At 36.8% G+C, this 26,283-nt stretch overlaps 1 protein-coding gene across 2 annotated transcripts in view; it reads left to right on the forward strand.

Annotated features, from left to right (window-relative positions):
- Window positions 1-26,283, forward strand: part of LOC150095803 (uncharacterized) — a 243,918-nt gene that overhangs the window by 96,915 nt on the left and 120,720 nt on the right. For both annotated transcript variants that reach the window (XM_090409875.1, XM_090409876.1), the window contains exon 5: window positions 11,625-11,976. In XM_090409875.1, coding sequence (XP_090266001.1) covers window positions 11,625-11,976 — 352 coding nt within the window. The remainder of the gene's footprint in view (window positions 1-11,624; window positions 11,977-26,283) is intronic.

Consider the following 26,283-nt stretch of genomic DNA (forward strand, 5'->3'; position numbering starts at 1 on the left):
TTGCTGCGTTTTATTCAGTGTCCAACATAATTATTTTTTCATAAATTCCTCTTGTAGGCTGTGCCATTTGTGAATATTAAAGTGTGAGATTGTTATACTTTAATATGTGTGTGAGCTTGTATCTGCTCCACGTATGTTATTCCCCAACTATGTCCAACTTATTTAAAGACAGTCATGGAGTAAAATAACAGTATATTTAATTTATTTTTTTGTTTTTAATATGTTCCATATTCGTATCCATGATAGTGCATTGACTTCAGGATCAGTATTTTGTGTTTTAAATAATGAAACTCAATTATATAAAAATTCAAAAAATTTACTTTAAACATACAGTAAAACCCCGAAGTGGGTGTAGGTGGGACAAACAAAAAGTGCGTAAGTCGAATTCGTGTAACTCGGGGTATAATTTTGCATGTAATTTATATATACAAACATACACAGGACCAAAGGTTTACAAAAACATGTATATTTTTAAAGAAATATAATCATAATTGTAGTTTTTCGTGCATAAAAAAAAGAAAGTTATTTCGATGTCGATGGTTTGATAAAATCTAATAGATTCGTCTGACGGCATAATGTCTTTTTCTTGTCACGAAATTTCTTCATAGCAAGCTAATGATTTTTTTATTCCTTGCCTTGTGGCTACAATTTGTTCCTCGTTAGAATCTATGTCCTCCAAAATCTGTAAACCTTAACTTTTATGATCGTTCTTACTGTGGATTCCTGTAGATCGAACTTCTTTGCTAGCTCACAAATTTTCATTCTGCCTTCAAAATCCTTAATAATGTTGTTTTGTTTCAAAGTCATTGTTTTTCTTTTCTTGCTAGCTGTAGAAGAATCGGACTTGCTACTTTTGGATGACATTATTTTTTATGTGATAAAATTTTTATCAAGAACATAACATTAAACAATCGCAAGGTTTGTAGACTATAAAAGTCGTGTATGAATGGAGACCATGCAAAACACGTCAGTGCTTGTTCACAACATGTGCGACACTGGCGAATGCGGTCGATACCTAAAAGATACGACTAGTGGTGAGGCGGGACAAGAATACGTACATATATGAAACCGCATAACTCCGGATTCGCGTAAGTCGGGGTATGACTGTATATTTACATACAACAGATATTAACTACAAGTAATAATTAAATGAAAATTTTTCATATAAATAAGCTCAATAATTTTCTCTCATATTATATTGAAGATTTAGAGACAAAACAAGATAATTCTACAAACATATACTTGAAAATATCATACAAACCCAAACTTGAAAATATCATTTTTTTTTTAAACATTATCACTTGGCCACATAGAAGCTTCTTTTAATACATCTATTTTTCAATTATCCGAAATAGGCATGAAGGACAAAAAAGTCTCATCACGAAAAACAGGAATATATTCCTTGAGCAGTTCCAAATGTAATTCTAGAATTTTCACCGCATATTCTAAATTACTCATAGAAATATCTATCGCCTGCCTTTAATTCAGCATAAATTAGCTGTATAGTTCCTTATCCTTGGAAAGTAATTCTAAATGCACATAAAACTTCTCCAACATTTTTGAACTTAACTCTGTAGACTACTTAAGCTTCTCCGACTCTACTCTCCTGCTTGCCTTTTCTTTACTTTCCTACCCTCTTGTTTCCAGACGACAGCTCCTCTGCTTGCCTACTCTTTTCTTTCCCATCTCTCTCTCTCTCTCTCTCTCTCACCAAAAGACAGCTCTTATACAAAAGAAAAATAATAACCAATATCCATGTCCATTCCTGTGATCCAAAGCGAAACTCCATGTCACACATAGCTGCTGTTATTATAGCGCTTATGTCACAGTAATACTGACATATGAACACAACAGCAAACAACATAATTTATAAGATACATTCAACATTTTTGCGTTCTTTCTTAAGAATTACAATGTTCGATAAGGAAGTTTACTTACTTAAAAATTTTTATTATTATTATTATTATTACGGGCTACTCCAGGGAGTCCTTAGACTCATCGAGGGAGTCCTTAAACATTATGTCCACACAACTATACGACATTCTCACAGTATCTATCATACCTTGCCTTGAACTCACTCACTCACCATCATAGCACCCACAACAGACTCTGGCAGCTTATTCCATTCATTTTCCACTCTAAAAGTAAAGAACCCAGCTCTAACACCCTTGCTAACCACACTCTTGCCCAGCTTCCATAGGTGTCCCCTAGTTCTCCCACCACCAGTCCTGATCTCAAAAATATCCTCTGAATTAATCCTATAGAAACCCTTTAGCAATTTGAATGTCTCAATCATATCTCCCTTTTCCTTCCTATCAACTAATTTCTGCAACCCACAAATCTTCAACCTATTCTCATATGGTTCATTCCATAGACCTGCTATCATCTTAGTCACTCGCCTCTGGATCCTCTCCACCTCCTCCCCATCAAGAAGGAACCTAGGTGACCAAATCTGGGCACAGTAGTCGAGATGAGGTCTTATCAAGGCTCAGTATACAAAGGCACAATAACTTGCTTGTCTCTGCTCGTCAAAGTATTTTTCAACAACCAAGTGAGTCAATGAGCTGATTTAGTCACTTTTGCAATGTGCCCCCCCCTAAACTTCATCTCCCTATCCACCAACATTCCCAAGTTCCTGGGCTCATCAATCTCCTGGAGTACAGTTCCACCAATGTGGTATACTGCTGCTAATCTTTTCACCCCAAAATGCATAACCTTACATTTTGTCACATTAAATTTACATCCATTCTAATTAGCCCAGAACTCCAATCTATCCAAGTCATCCTGCAAGATTTTGACATCTTCTGCATTCACTATCGCCCTACCCAACTTTACATCATCAGCGAACAAATGAACTGTTCCTCTTAGATCCTTCCCTATATCGTTAATGAACAAATTAAACAGCAGTGGTCCAAGAACAGAGCCCTGCGGCACACCACTAGTCACAGGCCGTCTTTTGGACTCTACTCCTGAATAAACTACTCTTTAATATCTCTCCATCAACCACCCACCTATCCATCTCACCAACCCTATATCCATTCCCATATGTTGTGGTTTACGGATTAGAATTCCATGTGGTATCCTGTCAAATGCCTTTGCCAGGTCCAGCAGTATCACTGTAAACCCATTACCCATATCCAGTTCAGCCGTCACCTTGTTATAAAACTTGAGCAAGTTACTGAGGCATGATCTACCCTTCACAAAGCCATGCTGTCCCCCATACAGAATCTCATTTTCATCAGTCCATTCCTGTATTTTTCCCTTGACTACTTTCTCCAAGACCTTGACAATGACTCCTGATATGCTGATCGGTTGGTAATTTGCAACCGTAGTCTTGGATCCTCCTTTATGCAGTGAAACTATTTTCCCCTCTTTCCACACCTTCGGAACTAAACCAGACCCGAGACTCGGATTAAACAACATGGTCAAGGGCGCTGATAATTCCTTAGCCGCTTCACGCAAGACCTGTGCCAGTATACCATCCAATCCTACAGATGTATTCACATTAAGGTTCTGTAATAGACTATTCACCTCCACTTCATTCATCGCAATTCCCATATAAACTAATGGTTCCTTAATTTTTTCAATGTCATCACCTGGATGATATGCTTTTGCAAAGTGCTTGCTCAGTAACTCCACTATATCGACTGATTCAGTGACCTCCTTACCATCGTCATTCCTTAAAATCATTTTGCCGTGTACAGTTTTTTTCTTGCTTGCAGCATATTGAAAGAACTGTTTGGGATTCTCTTTAGCTTGCATAGCTAGTTTCTTTTCATAATCCGCTTTTGCTTTTTTACCACATTCGTTACCCTTCTGGCCTGCACTTTATACCATTCGTGTGCCTGCAGGTCACCCCTCTCTTTAAATTCCCTCCATAGTTGTTTCTTTTTTTGCAGCTCAAGCTTAATGGTGTTGTTCATCCATTCACCCCTACTTGTTTTACTATTCGGACCCTAGGTATACAATCAGCCATAACCTCCTGTAAATGCTCCTTGACCACTTCCCATGCTCTATCGACATCCAGCCCTTGCAGTTGTACATGCCATGGCACTGATCCAAGCAATCTCCTAAGTTTGTCATACTTGCCTTCATGGTAATTTCACATATACCCTGTCTTAATCGAAAATTGCACACCTTTAGCCACCTCCCATGTCAAGACCTTATGATCACTCTCACCAATAGGTGGCAACATGGTCATATTTATTACAGTCAAATTCTCAGATGCTATTACCAGGTCAAGCACTCTCACACCCCTAGTATTTTCAATTACATGCTGTCTCAGATAGTTATCCCTTAATAATTGAATAAAATCCATTTCCTTCCTCACATGTGTCCTCTCCTCCTTCCAATCAATGTTACCATAGTTGAAATCCCCCATAATAATTACCCTCCTTCCACTCATTTCATCAATTTGTTTATGCATACTATCTCCACCATCTATTCCATCACCTGGTCTATGGCAACACCCAACTGTATATTTTGTTCTGCCAGTCAATCTCACACCAAATACCCTCAAATGAGCTCTTTTCACTATCCTGCGATACAACTTCAATTCTCCTTGGCTGCAGTTCATCAGCTATCATCAATAACACCCTCTGCCATTTTATTCTTTCTGTCCCTCCTAAACACGCTATAATCTACACATTCTATCCCACTAACTATATCATCTTCCGTCAGCCATGTTACGCTAATACCAATAACCTGTGGCCAGGAAGAGCCAATCAAGGCCAAAAATTCTTCCTTCTTGTTCCTAATACTCCTCGCATTAGTATACATGACATGCAGTGATCCCTTTGTCTCACCCCTATCTTGATGCGTTATTCTAAATATCCCATTCCCATTTTTTGTCCTTAGTACTGGCTCGGGTACATTATATACATTCTTACACTCAACTGTCTCACTAATGTCCGCATATCCCCCCCCTCCTTCATAGTTCTAGTTTTTCTGGTTCTGCACATCCATTTCACTTCATTCAGCCACACTTTTTCCAGTCTCCGCTCACCAAATCCATTCAAATGCAGGCCATTCGTTGTATAAATCCTTTCACCCATCAAACTCATTCCACACGTCCACGAATTCCGCACCACACCGTCTGCATAACCTGCGCATAATGTCATTTGCGATTATGGCCCTCCTAAACTCCTCTCTGTCATACTGCGGCAACAGACTCACCATTCTAACTCTGTCACTCTTTTCCTTTGCTACCTAACACAAGTAATTTATTTTATATTGCCACTTTTTAACCACATGGCAGCTCAAAATTAATACTAAGCATATAATTGCAATATTTAATAACAAATCACATAACAAAATGTATTTCTCATTAAATATAATTCTCACCAAACATATAACTTGTAATAAAATGAACATAAGCTGCAGTAGGTAGGTCATGCCTCAGTAACTTGCTCACGTATTATAACACACTGACGGCTGAACTGGATAAGGGTAATGGGTTTACAGTGATTCTACTGGACCTTGCTAAGGCCTTTGACAGGATACCACATGGAATTCTAATCAGTAAATTGCAGCATATGGGAATGGACATAGGGTTGGTGAGATGGATAGGAGGGTGGTTGACGGAGAGATATCAGAGAGTGGTTTACTCAGGAGTAGAGTCCACAAGACGGCCTGTGACTAGTGGTGTGCCACAAGGATCTGTTCTTGGACCACTGCTGTTTAATTTGTTCATAAATGATATAGGAAAGGATCCGAGAGGAACAGTTCATTTGTTTGCGGATGATGCGATGTTGGGTAGGGCAATAGTGAATGCAGATGACGTCAAAATTTTGCAGGATGATTTGGATAGATTGGAGGTCTGGGCTAAGGAGAATGGATGTCAATTTAATGTGGCAAAATGTAAGGTTATGCATTTTGGGGTGAAAAGATTGGCAGCAGTTTACTGCATTGGTGGAACCGTGCTCCAGGAAATTGATGAGGCACGAGATTTAGGAGTGTTGGTGGATAAGTAATTGAAATTTAGGGGACACATTGCAAAAGTGGCCAAATCAGCTCATCAAATCACTTGGTTGCTGAAGAATACATTGACAAGCAGAGACAAGCAAGTTATTGTTCCTCTGTATCAAGCCTTGATAAGACCCCATCTCGACTACTGTGCTCAGATTTGGTCACCTAGGTTTCTTCTTGATGGGGAAGAGGTGGAGAGGATCCAGAGGCGAGTGACCAAGATGATAGCAGGTCTGTGGAATGAACCGTATGAGAACAGGTTGAGGATTTGTGGGTTGCAAAAATTGGTTGATAGGTGGAGGAGGGGAGATATGATTGAGACATTCAAATTACTGAAGGGTTTCTATAAAATTAATTCAGAAGATATTTTTGAGAACAGGGCTGGTTGTGGGAGGACTAGGGGACATCCATGGAAACTGGGCAAAAGTGTGGTTAGTAAAGGTGTTAGAGCTGGATTCTTTACTTTTAGAGTAGTGAATGAGTGGAATGCGCTCCCTGAGTCTGTGGTGGATGCTGTGACAGTGAATGAGTTTAAGGCAAAGTATGATAGATACTGTATGAATGTCGAATAGTTGTGATGAATATGATTTGGGGCCTCCCTCGATGAGTCTAATGACTCCCTGGAGTTGCCCATAATAATAGTAATAGTAATAAGCAAAACATTTGTGAGATTTTTAGTTTTCTCACTGGTTCATTACATAAGTGTATACAGAGGATTTGAAATAGGAAGTGATCACCATTTAATGTTGAGCAGGATAAAATTGAACTTCATATTGAAAAGAAGGATGTGTAAGAAAGTTTTGAAACGAATCAAATTTGAATAGCTATCAGATGTGAACTGTAGACTCAAATACGCAAACATTATTCAAGAAAAACAGAGAGTTTGAAACATGAACTAAACTTTGGAGATACAGTAGCAAACCCTAAAGAACACTTTGATTCAGCAAAAGAGGCATGTGGTGAGGTAATTAAAAAAAATCAGAACTCGTTGGTGGACTTATGAAGTTAAAAAGGCCATCAAGGAGAAGAAGAATGCATATAGCAAGTAAGTAAGTCTCTTAGGGAATATATAGAGAAAAATGTAAGAAAACAAAGGCATTGTGTAAAATTAGCTGAACAAAAGTCATGGGAAGACTTTGGAAAGAACATAGAAAATAAATATCAGGAAAGTCGTAAAATATTCTGGAGGCTATTGAAAAAGCTCAGAAATGGAGGAAAGAGCACTGTGAAAGGAATCAGAGATGATAAAGTGGACATGAAAAACTGAAGATAAAGATATTCTTGATGTATTGAGTAATTACTTTGAAAGATTGCTAAATGAACCAGCAGTGATGGCATGGTGGTAGAAAACACTCAACAGGGATGCCATCTGGAATATATCTAATTGAAGTAGAAAAAGCTACTACAAACTAAATGTGAAAAGGCACCTGGAGTAGATGATATTTGACCAGAAATGCTAATTGTGGAGGTATAAAAGTCTTACAATGGCTACCCTGCATAATTCAGAAGACCTGGTCATAGAGTTTAATTCCAGATGATGGGAGTAGCGTTCTCATACACTGAAGTGCCATTGAATTGTTGGAATTCCCTTTGTCCCTGATAATGGCCACCATACATCGAGCCAAGGACTATAGAAGCTTGCAAAAATGTTTAGCAGGTATGGTGACTCATGCATCCTCCAGAGCTTTCCACAATTTTCCCAAGTTCTGCAGTGATGGGACATGGGCCCAAATACTCTGCTCAACAGTATCCCAAACATGTTCGATGAGATTTAAATCAGGGCTTCTAGGTTGCCACTTTATTTTTGAAAGTCAACAGAATGTTCCTGGAACCAAGCAGTAGCCTGCCAGGACCTATGAGATGAACAGTTGTCTTGCTGGTAGATGCCATCTCCATTGGGATGCTTAATGGATGTAAATGGGTGTAAATTGTCATCCACGAGTTCCATGTACTGGGGTGCATTAAGAGCTGTTGGTACATGTACCAAAGGTCCCAAAGACTTACAACTGAAGATGCCCCCAGGCAATCACTGAGCCACCACCACCAGCTTGTACAGTTCTAATGTAATTATAATATACAGGATCCATGGTTTCATTGGGTCGGTGCCATATCCTCCATCGCCCATTGGCACCGTGAAGTTTAAATTGCTATTCATCACTCCAGGCTACATGTTGCCAATTTTCATTTGTCCCGTTTCGATGTTCTTTAGTCCAGGCAAGGCATTTAACCCAGTGTAGTGCCATTAGAAGTGGGACTCATAGGTTGGCAGCTCCCAAAGCTGATGAAGATGGTGAAGTGAACATTGTACAGTCCTTGCACTGACCTTCTAGCTGGAACCCTCATTCAAATGGGAGGTGATTTGAGATAATGTCTGGCCCCTATTGGTCCATATACAATGCAAGTATGACAACAGCAAAGCCCATGATCATTCAAGGCTGGTTGCCCTTTGCAGTTTGTCCAGGTGCTTCTTTTTTTACTGGAAATTTCATATTTCCCGGACACTCTTGAAACTGCCATATGAGAAAATTCAAGTTCATTGACAATTTTAGAGATCGAGTGATCCATCCTTCAGGTACTTGTGAAGATGCCCTCTGTCAAATGCATCTAAATCCTGAAACCTTTCCTATTATGCCTCTCATGACGAATGCTTGGGGAATCCAACACTGGCAGCTAAGTATAACTACAGTTTCAGCTACATATGCACGTAAATGTGCGAGTTGCGGTACAGAATTTGCATAGCGTCTCTATCCCTAATTCAATGGCACTTCAGTGTATCTCTAAAAAAAAAGGGAATAAAGCTGAATATGAGAATTATAAGGTAATTTCTCTACTAAGTGTTCCTAGTTAGATTTATGCAAGTATGCCAGCCTGGTTGGCCGAGTGGTTAGCATATCCGCTCTCCAGCCAAAAGGCTGCGGGTTCAAATCCTGCTGTGGGTTTGGATGTTTGTGATTGGCTGTGAAAATACTGGTGATGGTGGTGGGCAGTAGATGCGGTTCGTTGTAGTTGGTGGAGACAGTTGTACAGTAAGCCCTCCCTCGATGAGTCTTTGGACTCCCTTGAGGTGTCATGTAATAATAATAATAATAATAATAAAAGTATTCTTGAAAAAGCTAAGAAAAATCATGGAGGAGAAGCTTGGAGAACAAGATGGGCTCAGTCCAGAGTTGGTCAGGGTGAGATTTTCACTTTAAAACAAATAGTTCGAAAAATCATGGAAATACAACAAGGATCTGTATTTAAGTTTTATAGATCTGGAAAAGGCATCAGACAAGGTGGTGCCAAGAGGAAAGCTGATCGAGACACTCCAGTTATATGGTGTAAATGAAACATTTTATCAAGTAATACATAGTCTGTATTTAAGTAATAAATCAGCAATTAGAATTAAAGGAGGTACAGGAAGATTGTTTGATGTTAAGTCAGGTGTGTGACAAGGGTGTACATTATCTCCTCTGTTATTCATCATCTGTATGGATCACATTATGAAGGAAAGTATTAAACTTGATATCAAAATTGGAGATGTTAATCTCAGCTCTTTACTTTATGCAGATGATGTTGTATTCTTAAATAAATCCAAGGCAAGTCTGCAGGATTTCCTGAACCAAATTGAGTAACTGCTGTAATAAATTTAGCATGAAAATCAGCATTAAAATGACAAAGACAATAAAAATCAGCAAAAACATTGAAAACAGCAACTGCATCCTGAATGAAGAATCTAAAGAACAAGTATAACATTTTGGCTATTTAGTCATAATTTTTACTGAAGATGGCAAATGAAATCTGGAAATAGACAGCTGAATTATCAAAGCCAGTATGGTAGGAAGTCAACTGAATAAATTTATATGGAATAAGAGAAAGAGATTAGTCAAAACACTAAACTAGCTGTATACAAGACAATCTTCAAGCCAATTTTAACTTATGGATCTGAGAGCTGGGTTAGAAATAAAACTCTTGATCAAATACTTGAGACCCCAGATGTGAGAGTCCTGAGAAAGATTAGAGAACTGAACAGATGGCATTAATGGCAGTATCATATTAAAAATGATGATATTAGGAAATAACATGGCATTGTTATCATTCAGGAATGTGCTAGCAGAACTAATCTCAGGTGGGATGGCTGCTTAAACAGAATAGGAAAAGAATGATTAGCTAAACTTTCTGTATAAACTAAAATTTCTATATTGCCAGCAAAGGTTGGTCAATTGGTAGAGCCTCTGCTACTAATGGCTCGCAAAAAGTTAAGCAAGTTTGAGTGTGGTTAGTATTCCAATATCTGATAATATTGGAATGTTGAATGCTGATATAACAGGCTAATCTGGAGGAAAATTGTTGATAGGAAGTTAGCAATGATGTAATAACGTTTCATGTAGTACTATCATAAGGTCTGTTTCACTCCTTGAGGGTATATGTCAGGAATTTGGTGATGAAATGGTTATTGGAATTTTGGACCTGTTTGATTAGTGAAGTGTTTTCTATTTCACTTTTCCAATCTTAAATTACAGTAATTATAGAAATATAAAAGTGTAGATGCACATTGTAGTGAATACCACTATAATGAAATACTGAAAGTCTCAGCCTGTGTCCCATGAAACCAGTGCCATTTAAACTTGCTATTACAAACAGTAAAAGCTCAAAACCTTAATAGTGAACTGAATTTCCTAGTAAGTGATGTTATAATCACTACAAAGAAAACAAAAAAAAATGTACATTAATGACAGCACACAAACGAAAATTGCAGGAAACAGAGCAATGGAAGTCACTGAAAGTAAAAGAAATCTAATGTATATTGTGCAGTATTCCCTTATTTCCAGTTCTAAGAGAAAACGATCAGTTTATGCCAGCTGATAGTTTCCATTTGTTCATGTATTTAATTCATTATAAAGCTTTCGAGTTGGTGACTTTAATTTAATGTCACATTTCTAAATTTAAACATTCTTTGAGGATTTTTATAATTTTGCCATTTCCTTTGTTTTCTCTCCTCCCATTGATTTCCTTTCCTCATGATTTCTTTTGATTTCTTTTTCATTTGCCATTATTTTCTTTCTTCTGTTTCTCTCAATTTCTTGTGTTTTGTTTCTCTCCTTCAGTTTCTTTTGTTTTATTTCTTCCAATAATATTTTCTTTTCTTTTCTTTTTTTTTTTTTTTGTGCTTTCTTTTGTTATCTTTCTTTCAATTATTTCCTTTGTTCATAGGAATCGAATGTGCAGTGTCAGTGTTTTTCCTCTAAATTTATCTAATTCACTATAGCAAACCTATAAAATGTCTGTGGTCCATCCCAAAGTGTTTGTAATTAATAGCAAGTTTACTGTAATCCCCTTTTCTATTACCCCATAACTTTTTAGCAGTATTACTTACTTACTCTAGTAAACCTTATGTAAAGCAATGCTGTCGGTGTATAATGTTATAAAATGTACAATATCTTAGCACTTTTCTAACTTTATACTTCATAATGCTTGTCAACAAGTGGTATATTCAATTTCTGTATCTTCATTATTTTCACTTTAGGATTAATGGCAGTGAAAAGCTTTCCATGATCTAAGTTCAAGTATAACATATCAGTTGCATGATAGTTTGCTGAATTGTTGATTAGTATATATGTTAATTATTTTACTTCATTACTTAAATTGTATAATTAAAATTATTTTGTTTATTTTAGAGCTGAATCAAATGACTGCACAACTTCAAGACATGGAAAAACAGCTTTCCTCTAAAACTATTGAATTGCAGCAGTCACAGGATACGTTACAAGATTATCAACATATCTTAGAAGAAGTAAATCATCAGAAAAATGTCCTAGAGAAAAAATTGAAAGACACATTAGCTGAATTCTCTGATACCAAGGAAAATGTAGATTTTTTGCAGGCAGAACGTTTAACCTTAGAGGAAGCTCTTCAAGAAACTGAACAGAGCTTAGCAGCAGTTAAAACAGAAATGGAAAAGGATAAAACTGTAATGAAGGAACTTGTAGACCGATGCCGCCGTATTTATATTAAAGTTCAAGATAAAAAGTAAGAAGATATTGGTTTTATTAATCAAAAGATTAGGAAATTTAGTCGTTAAGTTTTTTAAATTTGCAGATCTAATCACCATTACGGTAATAATGGAAAATTAAAGTTCCAATCATAACCATTGTAGACTAACTATTTCTTTATTTAATTGCAATTCACTGTACTGATTTACTTTATAATAATTAAAATCCTTTATCACATACTCCATCCTCCGATCCAAAACATAGTTAGCATAGGTATAAAACATTTAACCTTTCCTTTAGTGTTACACAGTGATCAGATCAGCATTCATTTCAGACAAATTATGGAGACTACAACTGTGTTAGAGATATATTACTTTAATTTCCCAATGTTTCACCTTCATATTAAGGTCAACTAGAGTACACACACACACACACACACACATGCATATAGATATATATATATATATATATATATATATGAAAGATACCAAGAAATTTTATAGTTGGTGTTCTAGTCATTATATATATAATATATATATATATATCAATTACAAGAGAGCACGAGCCAGTTCTTTATCTAGCCATGTTTTGTTTTCCACTATTCCAACAACGAAGAAGGAATTCCCATATCCAGTTTTCTGGGAAAAGTCAAATAACATTCAAATAAAAAATTGTCACTTTTCTGCTATCCAATATTGGCGTGTTTGAGATCTTAAATGCATGCTTATGCCTAATAATACAGTTAGAGAGAGTTAACTCATCAAGACTTGAACCTCAACAGTTATTTGCTAATGCTTTTTTGTACTCTTCAGAGCCAGTCCTGTAGGTTATCTTGCTGGTTATGTCTATGTTTTTTTCACCTGAAGAAGTCTGTGAAAGACAAAACTAGTCATGCAAATAAAATCTGCTTTTATTTTTTTAATTCTCGGTGTTCTAGTTGTGAAATATTAAATAATTATATATACACACAGAAACAAGCCATATTATTTCAAACAGCATACCAAAGAGACAATGATTTGATCAGTCATTATTCTACTGTCCTGACCTCTAGTGGAAAAGAAAAACTACATCAGTGCTATATTCTATTTATAACATCAATATTATAAATAGAATGTTATTGTAATGTAATATATATATATATATATATATATATATATATAGAACGATGCTGAGAATTTTTCCACTTGGTTATACTATAAATTAAAGATGCCAAGAAATTATATTCTTCGTTTAATCCTTTATCCAAGTGTAAGCAAACAAAGGTTGCGCCTGAAGAAACTTCAGGATGAGACAATTCGTATATAGAAGCTAATCATTTCACATCCCTTGCCTTATTATCCAATAAAGCACATATCCTTATGGACATGTATAATGCTATGCATTATGGGACAGGTCACTATCCAGACCGGTTTTGACCTTTATTGAGGTCTTGTCGGTGGGAGCCAGACCCAGAAGTGATATGATGGTTGAAGTAATGTAGAAGTCATATTTCCATATACAAGTAGCCAAAAGGTGTCACAAGTTATTACTAAAATACTTTGGAATAGAGAGAGATGTTAGACTTCTTAAAACTGGGAGGAAGTCCTTTCATCAAATAGCTGAACTAAACTCTTTAATCCAACCATCCATATGTTCACTGGGCATCCACAGATGTTGTATGGTCACTTCGATGCTTGGTGATGTGCCGCACCAGGCCTCACCATATAGTCCTGTTGTATGCTTTTCTGGCAGATTCAACTCGCTGAAGATCAATCACTCCACACACACCATCCATCTCATTAATATTCTACCCTTTCCTCTTTTTTCCAGGAACTTTACTTTCTATTACTGTTCTGAGAAGTCCTCCTTTCATCCTTTCAATGTGTCCAAAATATTTTAACTTTCTTTTGTTAATATCCTTAAGGAACCTTAAGGATATTAACAAAATTATGAATACTGAAAGGAGGTATACTGAAATACCTCCTTTCAGTATATGATATCCTCAACCTTCTGTAACACGACATCTCAAAAACAGGTATTTTTTTCTAATCTGACTTCTTTAAGTTCCAAGTCTCACATCCATAAGTTGCTGTTAGAAAAACAACTGCATTCAAAACTTTGTTCCCATGCAGATATATCTATCTTTCCAGATTTTAGACAAGTCTCTGACTGTTGTTTTAGCCATTCCTAATCTTCTTCTGATATTTTCTGAACACAATTCTTCACATTAATAATGGATCCCAGCTACTCAAACTTGCTGACTTTCTCAATTCTTTCTCCATTAAGGTACACTTGTTTCTCAAGAGCTTCCTTCTCTGTATTTCCTTTCAGAACCATAATCTATGTTTTGCTAGGATTGAGTTGAAGTCCTCTGTTATTACTAATCTTGTTAACTTTATCAAGAATTTGTCCTAGTTCTTCCTTGTTATCACAGAGGAGTACTGTATCATCAGTATACCTCAGATTACTGATCATTCTACCACCTATTCTAATTCTTGTCTTGAGCATTATCCAATGCTTCACACATGATGTCCGCCACATATATACTAAACAGGTGAGGAGAAAATAAACATACTTGCCATTGAAAAAATTCAATGTTACAGTTATAAACATCTAATGGACTATGAATTTAATCTTTGTTAGTTGTGTTTAACTTTTTATACACCAATGTCCCTGATCATACGACTTACGAAACTTGTCGAGTTTTCACCTATCCTTTTCGTATTTAATAAACATGTGGTCTCAATACTGGAATCTATCTCTCATAATAGTTCTTGCAAGCCTTCATATCTCCCTTCTTATGTAGTGGTATGAAAACTGACTTCTTCCAGTCTAGGCCATGATCCTGTCTCCCATATCCTTGTAATCAATCTATGAAACACTCCTAATTCCCCATCCTCTGTGACCTTAATTAAATTTGATGGGGTTCCATCTGCACCTGGAGCCTTATTGCTGTTAAGCTGCTTAACTGCTCTTTCAACTTCATGCCTAAGTGGGGGAGGTTCCAAATCAAAATTTGTCTTGTGAGAGGGCTCCTCCAAATTTTCTTTATCCCCTCTATTGTACAATTCCTCACAGTGTTCTTTCCATCTGTTTTTGATTTCCAATTCTTCTGTTAGTAATGCTCCATTCCTGTCTTTGATGACATTCAATTTGGGCTTAAACTTGTGCTTTAGATCATGAAGTAAATTAAACATCCTTTTATAATTGTGCCTCCTCATCTGTAAATCTATCTCTTCACATTTATTAGTATAGAACTTTTCCTTGTCCTGCTTGATGGCTCTTCTGACTTCTCTGTGTAATATCTTATATTCTTCAATCCCTGTTTCTCTTTGTTTTTTCAACTGCCTTCTTTTGATTAGTTTTCATGTTGAATCTTATATCCATGGGTTCTCTTGGTCTTTTATTGGGATGAGATACTTCTAGGCTGTATCATGTATTATCTATATGTATTATCACCTTGACTCCTTCCCAAAGCATTTCTGGTGAGTTCTCCTCATTGATCTTCAAAAAATCATTCAACTGAGTTGATGTTTCTTCTGTGAATCCACTGGTAATTACTCTCACATCCGATCTAGTGGGATGTGTCTGATTTGGAAGTTTTCGGAGTCTTAGTCTTACCAGCTGATGGTCTGTACCACAATCTGCTCCAGGACAAGTATGCACATCAGAGATGCTTGTCTTCCATCACTTGAGAGCCAGGATGTAATCAGTCTGTTGTCTTGACTATGAATGTTAAATATCCAAGTATAGGTCTGTTGTCGTAGTGTTTCTGGAAGCAGGTATTGGTAATAACTAATCTGTTAGCATGGTCAAATTCCAACAGTTTATCATCACGGGTGTTACGTTTACCCAGACAAAACATGACACAGTCCGGCCTAACTCTTATACTCTTTCCCACTTTTGCATTTAAGTCCCCTAAGATGTAAAGCATATCTCTAGTACTTTATCTGGTAGGTAGCCCAAAACCATCTGTAAGTTTTCATAGAATTCCTCACTCTGTTATTCAGGCCTATCCATGTGGGATGCATAAATTATCATGATTGATACATTGGTAGGCTGAGCTTTGTCTGATAGAAAGTATCTTATCATTAAGAGGGTTATAACCAAGATGGCTTCTTTCCTGAGTTGTCTTTAGTATCATTTGAGTCCCCCACTTGAGTAAACATCTAGCTTACCATCCTGTCTTTTGAAGTGTCCTTCTCCATTCCATCTGGTCTCTGTAATTCCCAGGATGTCAATTTGATACTTCATCATCCTCAAGGGGTGTACAGGATATGATAGTACTACATGAAAAATTTACATCATTACTAACTTCCTATCTACAATTTTCCTCCAAATCAGCCTGTTACTTGTCAAGGCTCCAACATTATCAGATCTTATATTTCTATCATCTAAGGCACTTTGTACCGTATCAATCCACCTATATCTTGGTCTTCCTCTGGGTCGTTTTCCTGCCAACCTGGCAGAGAACACTTGTTTTGCTAATCTTTCCTCGCCCATTCTGTTTAAGTGACCATACCACCTGAGATTAGCTCTGCTAATGCATTCGTGAATGCTGACAATGTCAAGTTCTTTCCTAATATCCGTGGTTTTTAATATGATATTGCCATTGATGCCATCTGTTCACGCCTATAATCTTTCTCAGGACTCTCATATCTGCGGTCTGTAGTGTTTGGTCAAGTGATTTACTTCTGACCAAGCTCTCAGATCCATAAGTTAAAACTGGTTTGAACACTGTCTTGTATAGAAAATGTCAACTGTCACAATGCAGTTGACATTTTCAACAATTCGGCCTATTTTCATTGTCTTTATCTTTTTATTGCTGATCTTCATACCTTATCTATTACAACAATTATTCAATTTAGTCAGGGAATCTTGCAGATTTGTAGCAGATTTATTTAGAAGTATAACATCGTACGCATAAAGCAAAGAGCTGATATTAACATCTCCAACTTTGATATCATGTTTAATACCACTTTCCTTCATAATGTGATCCATATAGATAATGAATAACAGAGGGGATAATGTACATCCTTGTCTCATGCCAGATTTAACATTAAACCATCTTCCTACTTCAATTCTAACTGCTGATTTACAACTCAAATAAAAACTAAGTATTGTTTGATATAATACCCCATTGACACCATATCATATTGAATAGCTTCTCTCTCTTGGCACCTTGAATAGCTTCTCTCTCTTGGCACCTTGTCATATGCCTTTTCCAGATCGACAAAACTTAAATACAGATCTATGCTATATTCCCGTGATTTCTCAACTATTTGTTGTAAAGTGAAGATCTGAACCTGACAACCTCTATTTGGCCTGAATCCAGCTTGTTCTTCACCAAGCTTTTCTTCCACAATTCTTCTCAACCATTTCTCAAATACACTTGCATAAATCTTACCAAGAACACTCAGTAGGGAAATGCCTCTGTAATTCTCACATTCAGTTTTATTTCCCTTTTTATATATGGGTACTATGAGAGTCTGCTCCAATCATTGGGAATTCATCCCTCTGTCCAGGCCTTCTGAACTATGCAGTGCAGCCACTGTAAGACTTATATATCACCATACTTTAGCATTTCTGGTCTAATATCATCTACTCCTACTGCCTTGCCACATTTCAAGCCTTTGATGGCTTTTTCTACTTCAAGTATGGATATGTATTCCTGACTGTATGCCTGTTGAGTGTTTTTTACCACTGTGTTATCACTGCTTGTTTCATTTAGCAAATTTTCGAAGTAATTACTCCATCCTTCAAGGATATCTTTTCAACCCCATTTTCGTGTCGCTTTTATCATCTCTTTTCTCCATTTCTAAGCTTCAACAACCTCCAGAATATTTTGCCACCTTCTTGATATTTATTTTCTATGTTCTTGCCAAAGTTCTCCCATGACTTTTGTTTAGCTAGTTTACACAGCGTTTAGCTTTCTTACATTTGTCTCTGTATTCTCTAAGAGCACAAGCTGACTTATTTGCCAGGAACTTTTGATATGCTTTCTTCTTTTCCTTCACTGCCTCTTTAACTTCCTGTGTCCACCATGGAGTTCTGATTTTTCTATCCTTGCAGACAACCTCACCACATGCCTCTCTGTCTGAATCAATCAGGATTTTCTTCAAGGCTTCCCACTGAATCTCCAAATTTTGGTTCCTGTTCTCAAACTCTTTCGTTTTTTCTTGAATATGTTTGTGTATTTTAGTCTGCAGTTAACATCTGAGAGCTGCTCAACTTTTATTCGTTTAAAACTTTCTTACATTTTATTCTTTTCAATATCAAATTCAATTTTATCCAGCTCAAGACTAAATAGTGATAATTTCCAATTTCAAATCCTCTGTACAACTGTTGTCCTGCACCAGGGAGAAAACATCACTATCAACAATAACATAGTCAATGAGTCTTTTCTTATTCCTTGCCTCTTCTCTCTGTGTGAATTTGTGCAGATTTTTATTTTGGAACATGGTGTTAGTAATAATGTTCTGAGCAGCAATCCAACAGGTATTTGCCATTATTATTAGCTTTGCTCTTTTCTCCAAATTTTCCCAAAATATTTTTGTATGTCTCGCAATCATTTCCTACTCAAAAAATTCGTCCACTTCTACCTTAGGAGAACCTTCTGTGGGACCAGAGGCACAAATAAGTCTCATTGTCCAGTTCCCCATTCTCATGTTTGCCCACATTACTCTACTTGAGACTGACTACCATTCAAGAATTTTAGCCTCATATTTTGTGTTGAATACTATGGCTACTCCTTCTTTTCCTTGATTGTCATTGCCTGAATATAACATTTTGTATTTATTGCTCAGAAAGATCTCACCAATGTTTGTCTTTTTTGTTTCAGTCACCCCTATTATGTCGATCTGGTATTTATCTGATTTCCTCAGCTAGCTCCATTTCTTTGCCATTCAGGCTTCTTATGTTGATAGTACTGATCTCTAACTCTGGTTGAGTTGGGGTGTGTTTTCAGATTTGTTCCAGTAGCTGACTTTTCACTGTTTTACCCAGTTCCTTGGCGAAAACACGGGGACCTTGTTTAACCAGGTGACCCCCCCCCCCCCCAGCTGGCCTGAAATTTTGTTATGTTGTACCATCAATTTGATACCTATGCATCTTTTTACAGACAATCTCAAGAGTACACATCTGTAGACCAGGAACTTTTATGTGCCTATGTAAAATTCCCTTCTAAGATTAATCCTATACCTTCTGTTTTGCTCATTAACAATATCACTGACTTTTGTTGGAGACTGTAATATACTTCTCGAACAGGACCCTCTGCCTACGTTCTGAATGTAACTCTGAATATTCTGCATGATGCAGCATGAGACCTATTAGAAGGCACAACCATATCAGCATTTTGAAGTGAAGTCACTGCGAGAAGAAAGTGGTAGGGTTGCGGAGAGGCCCTTTCCACATAAGATGAAATAGGAAAATAAGAAAGATTCATCCCTAGCCCTCAAACACTCTAATAGCACTCGGGGCAAGGAGCAAGAAGAGAAGAAAGAAGGAAAGGAAAAAGGAGAGGAACCAGTCTACAGATAATATAACAGATGTATATTACATGAAGATAGTCCAGCACCTCAGGTTTGCCAAGCTCGTACTCATTAAAGTGAGTATGGGCATAACTCTAATAAATGGCTAAAGAGTTAAAAAAAAAAAAAAAAAAAAAAAAAAAAAAAAAAAAAAAAAATGGAACAATTCACTTTTAATAATAATTTTTGAAAAGGGCAATAAGGAAGAAATTAAAAACTACAGACCTATAAACCTACTTCCCACCATATATAAAGTTTTCACAAAAATTATAAATAATAGACTATAATCTAAACCTGAGGGAATACAATCCTATGAACAAGCTTGATTTAGGAAGAATTACAATACTTTAGAACCTATTCACACATTAAGACAACATTGAAAAATCAATTGAATACAACAAAGCCTTATGTCTGACCTATTTAGATTACGAAAAAGCATATGATTAAGTTAAAATATTTGCAATTAAAAGCTCTTGAAACTCAGGGAACTGAGAAATCATATATTGAAACACTAAAACATATTTACAGTAATGCAACTTCTGTCATTAAGTTTCCAATACAAAAAGGCATCCAACAAGGTGATACAATATCTCCCAAATGATTTACAGCTGCATTAGAGGAAGTCTTTCGAAGCTTTGATTGGTGAACAAAAGGAATAAACATAAATGGAGAAAGACTGCATCATCTCAAATTTGCAGATGATGATGTCCTAATAGCAGATAATCTTGAAGATCTGGAAGAAAGGCTAAATCAGCTAAATGAAACCTCCAGAGTAATTGGATTAAAAATAAATAGAGAAAAAACAAAATAATGATGATGAATAAATACATAAATCAAAGACCTGTCAAAGTTGAAAACCATGAAATAGATCAAGCTACCTCATATGTATATTTGGCTAGCTGATATCTTTTCAGGACTGCCAAAAAAAAGAGATTGAATGAAGAATTCACCTTGGTTGGATGGTTTATGGGGAAAATGAGAGACATATTCAGAAGTGACATCCCTATGAGAATAAAAAGGAAAGCTTTCAACTAATGCATACTTCCCTTCCTAACATATGGAGGAGAAACATGAACTTTAAGAGAGTCCTAAACAAAAAGCTGAGAACAACATTGAATGGAAAGAAGTATGCTAAAAATAAGGAGATAGGAAGACAAATACCTGGATAAGATCTCAAACAGGTGTCATGTCATGGATATCATGAAATACATTAAACAGGCTAAGTGGAGATGGGCTGGCATATTGCCAGATGCAATGATGGAAGATGGGAAAACAACAGAGTGGAGACCAATGGATGGAGCAAGAAGAAGAGGAACACTAAGAAGAGATGGAGGGATGAATTGGAACAAGTTGCAGGAGTGAGATGGATGGAAGAGGCAGAAAACCGAGTGGTCTGGAAAACCATGAGTGGGGCCTTCATGCAGCAGTGGACAGAACCAAAAGGTTGAAGTTAGAGGTCAGGCCAGTGGAATAACAGTTGGTCAAATCATTGTCTTTTTTTGACATACTGTTCGAAATGTAATATAGCTTGCCTCTTTATGTATGTGTGTATACTGCAGATGATGACCTTAATATAAAGGTCGAAATGTTGGAAATTAAAGTAATTATTTCTAACATGGTTTTAGTCTCCATAATTTGTCTGAAATGAATAAAACATTTTAAATTATTTTTATTTCTTTGTTAGACCAGTATTAAACATAACAGCATGACATTCTCATAAGGACCTAATCTCTCAAAGAACAAGTTGTTTGTTGGATTGGGAGGATGGATAGTTTGAGAAATAAAAATTAAGAACAGGGTCAAAACAAAGTTAATTAGAAATTCAAAACTGTTAAATATTAATAAAGTATTACAGTGTATAGCTTTTATTCTCAGCTCTGCAGTTTTCAAATAAGATAAACTTGAAAATAGGAAAATAACTGAAAACATGATGATAAAATGCAATAACAAAAAATTACTTATGAAAAAATTACTACTTGCGGAATTTTTGGCTAGGTTTCCTAGGCATTATCAATGCATACAGATGAAAAGAAATAAATTAGAACACCACTTCTAGTTGACAAACTTGGGTGTTGGATGTTATCTATTACTTATTTTAACCGTATTCCAACAGCACAAAACTAATGTATAAGTGGATGTTTATTAACTGGTCAAGCTTCTCTCCCTAAGTTCCTTAGGGATTTCAACCATAATCTTCAGAGCAAAACATGTTACAGTTTATGTGACAGTGAATAAGTGAAACAATCCAAATTGTAACAGACAAAAAAAATCCTAAGTCCTACTTTAGTGTCCTCTAATGTTGAATAAAAGAAGTATTACAGTTAAGTAGGAGTTGATCTTAGAATGACAGTCTCCTGCATTCTTGGCTGGTTAATGCAACTATTGCTCACTCTAAAAATAATCTTGCTCACCTGAAACAATTTCTATATAGCACATTAGTTTTCTTCCATCTAATCCTGTGTGAAGGGGTGTCCTAAGCATGGTCTGCCACTCCTGACTTGCTATAATAATAGTAGCAAATGTATGTCTTATATTTCCTAAGGTAGATGTTAACATATCTTTCTGTCTCTCCTTAGTAGGCTCTTACAGGGAACTTCATACTCTTCAGGATATGCTGAAGGATGGAGTTTGTCCTTAGGAGAGCAGACCACAGTTGCTAATTTGACATGTGGCATGAAGGTTATGTTTTATTAGTACTTTGGCTATTTTTTCAGATGTACCTTGGTTATATGGAATAGTCATCATCATCATGTGTATCAAGGATTTAGGCCTAGCATGGCCTGTTCCAGCCTTAGAAGTCATCGTTGTATGGAATAGTGATATTTTATTGCGTGTTTGGAAAGAGAGATCCATGTAATATTTTATCTATTTTATGAAGCTGTAGCCACTGGTCAAGAAAATATGCCAAAGGTAATTGAGTTGTGTGGAAAGAGCTGCATCATTAGAATAAACATCCCTACCTTTGTAGGTAAGTGATTTTTTAATTCTATACTTTTTGGGTTGGATGATGATGTGATTGTTTATGTAGATATCTTTCTGTGCATTTGCATTTAAAAAAAAAAAGATAGTGAACCATCTTAATGGTTAGTGACTAATGTGGCAAGAAAACACAGTCATTTTCTAATGTGAAGTGAATTTTAGGGTGTTGTCTGTTAGGACAAATTACAAAGGAATCTACAGTATCTTGTTCATGGGGCCAAATGGAAAATACATCATCAACATAGCTAATCACACTAAGGGTTTGAAAGTATCTGCGGTTCACTATCTTTTTCCATTTATAGAAAGCCAACACACACACACACACACACACACACACACACACACACACACACACACACACACACACACACACACACACACACACACACACACACACAGATATCTTGGGAACTTGGGTTCGAGGTTATATGGTGAGTGGTCGGTGTAATATAGCGCTCGTGTAAAATTGGCGATTTTTGGTGTTTTTTGTGTGTGTTTTTCCTTAGAAAATTGGTTTTATAGTATATTAGAATGATTTTCGTGTTTTTAGAGTATTTTGTGTGTCTTTATAACATATTTTATTGGGGCTGTCGCCGCTAGAGGGATTCGTAGTGTGTAGTGTTCGTGAAAGCTCCGGATAAGATAAGTATTATTTTCAGTTATCGTTGATAAATTTATTTAATATTGCATAGTTTTGTTTGCCTTGCGTCTCTTAGTGCATCTTTTTGTGTGTTTTTGGTGTGTTATAATTTATAATTTGATAAAATACGTTGCAAGTAAGTATGGCTTCAGTACGAAGGAAAATGGCGACCAGTAATGATGGTTCGCCATCTTTATCAAAGAACGGTAGTATAAAAGAGATGATTCAGTGTACTAGCTGGGAAATGTACGCTTTGCGGAGTGCAGTCGGAGTGTGGTTAGATGATAAAAAGGAGTGAATCTGTGTAGAAAATGTAGAGAGAATGAGAAATTGAAGAATATTTCGGATTGTGAGTGTGATATTTTTGTCAAACTTCAGAATGAAGAAAATCGTGATATGACAAGAAACGGCGAGGTTGTACCAGAGAATTGTGAGAGTGTGAATGTAGAAAGTGTGAATGATAGTATTAATGGTTTTACTGAGAATAAAAAAGATGAAATAGACGCAATGAGTGAGATCGCGTTGTTGAATGGTGCTATACAAAGGGCAAAACAGCAGCTAGAGCGTATGAGCAAAAGTCGACTGAATGAACCAGCCAATAATAAAAAGTATGACAGGAAAAATAGACGTATGAGTGTGAACATGAACAAAATGAAGGATAGAGTGCTGTATGGAGACTCGTTAGTACAAGGTGTGATAGTAGAGGATTTGACAAAATTGTACCAACCTGGTGCGACCATAAAGGATGTAACTGAGTCTATTAGAGAGCAAAAGGAAAGGGTGAAAGAAATGATTGTTGTGGCAGGTACGAATGATTTGAAAGGAGACAAAATGGAAATGATAGAAGACCTGAATGAATTGTTTGAGGTAGCAAAAGAAAAGAGTGAGAGAGTTAGAATGATTAGTCTTTTGCCATGGTATGACAGTGAAATGTTTAAAATGAGGGCCATAATTGCAAATGACTTTATGCGTGGGTTATGTATGACGAGTAGTGTGGAATTTGTGGATGTGTGGAGTGAGTTCGATGGGCGAAAGGATATATATAAGATGGATGGCTTGCATTTGAATGGTTACTGTGTAGGAAGACTTGAAAAAGTGTTGCTGAATGTGGTGGATGTGCAAATTGAGGGAAACTAGATTTATTAGGGGGGGGGGTGGATATACAGTCTTTAGGGAGGCAGTTGAATGTAAGAATGAATATAATATGCCCGAGCAAATAAGGACAACAAATCAGATTGGGATAGTTAATATAAGGCATCAAGGTAGGGTTGGGGCTAATGGGGGTCTTAAATTCATGTACACTAATGCTAGGAGTATTAGGAACAAGAAGGAAGAGTTTTTGGCCATGGTTGGCACTTCCAGACGACAGGTTATTGGTATTAGTGAAACATGGTGGCTGACTGTAGATGATATAGCTAGTGGGATTGAATGTGATGGGTATAGTGTGTTCAGGAATGATAGGGAGAATAAAATGGGGGGGGGGGGAGTATTGTTGATGATAGCTGATGAGCTGCCACCAAGGAGAATAGAAGTTGAATTGCAGGATACAGAAAACAGCACATTTGAAGCCATTTGGTGTGAGATTGTGGCTAGCAGAACTAAATATAAAATTGGGTGCTGCTATAGACCAGGTGATGGAATAGATGGTGGTGACAGTATGCACAAGCAAATAGAAGAAATGAGTGGAAGGAGGGTGATTATTATGGGAGATTTCAACTATGGTCGCATTGATTGGAGTGAGGAGAGGACACGCGGGAGGAAGGAATTGGATTTTATGCGGTTATTAAGGGATAACTATCTGCAACAGCATGTAATGGAAATTACTAGGGGTCAGAGAGTGCTTGACCTAGTAATTACATCTGAGGATTTGGCTGTAACAAATATGACTACATTGCCATCAATCGGTGAGAGTGATCATAGGGTCTTGACTTGGGAGGTGGCTAAAGGTGTAGAATTTTCAATTAAGACAGGGTACATGTGGAATTATCGGGCTGGAAAGTTCAGTGCCATGGCATGTACAACTGCAAGGACTAGAAGTCGATAGTGCATGGGAGGTAGTTAAGAAGTGTTTGCATGCAGCAATGGCTGACTGTATACCTAGAGTCCGAATAATAAATCAAGTAGGGGTTAAATGGATGAATAACACCATTGAGCTTGAGCTGCAAAAAAAGAAACAACTATGGAGGGAATTTAAGGAGAAAGGTGACTGGCAGGCACACGAACGGTATAAAGCGCAGGCCAGAAGGGTAACGAGTGTGGTAAGAAAAACAAAAAAGGATTATGAAAGAACATTGGCCATGCAGGCTAAAGAGAATCCTAAACAGTTTTTTAGATATGTAGCAAGTAAAAGGAAAAATGTACATGGCAGAATGATTTTAAAGAATGCCGATGGTAGGGAGGTAACTGAATCAGTTGATATAGTTGAGTTACTGAGTGAGCACTTTGCAAGAATATATCATCCAGGTGGTGACATTGCAGAAACGAATGTACCAGTAGATTATACGGGAATTGTGGTGAATGAAGTGGAAGTGAGTAGTCTATTGCATAACCTCAGTGTCAATACATCTGTGAGATTGGATTTTATACCAGCTCGTGTTGTACGAGAAGCAGCTAAAGAATTGTCAGTATCCTTGACCATTTTGTTTAATTTGAGTCTCTGGGTTAGTCCCGAGGGGGTGGAAATAAGGGGAAATAGTTCCACTGCATAAAGGTGGTTCCAAGACTGCTGTTGTAAATTACCGACCGATTAGCATATCAGGAATCATTGTCAAGGTCTTAGAGAAATTAGTCAAGAAAAGAATATAGGATTGGATAGATGAAAATGGGATATTGTATGGGGAACAACATGGTTTTGTGAAGGGTAGATCATGCCTCAGTAACTTGCTCACATTTTATAACACAGTAACGGCTGAACTGGATAGGGGTAATGGGTTTACAGTAATTCTACTGGACCTTGCCAAGGCTTTTGATAGGATACCACATAGAACCCTAATCAGTAAACTGGAGCAGATGAGGATAGATATAGGGTTGGTGAGATGGATAGGAGGGTGGTTGAAGGAGAGATACCAGAGAGTGGTTTATGCAGGAGTAGAATCTAAAAGATGGCTTGTGACTAGTGGAGTGCCACAGGGCTCTGTTCTTGGACCACTGCTTTTCAATTTGTTCATCAATGATGTAGGAAAGGATTTGAGAGGAAGTGTTCACTTGTTTGCTGATG

The sequence above is a fragment of the Typopeltis vanoorti genome, chromosome 20 (genome assembly GCF_054136105.1).
Source record: "Typopeltis vanoorti isolate ZY-2024b chromosome 20, IOZ_Tvanoo_1.0, whole genome shotgun sequence".
NCBI lineage: Eukaryota > Metazoa > Arthropoda > Arachnida > Uropygi > Thelyphonidae > Typopeltis > Typopeltis vanoorti.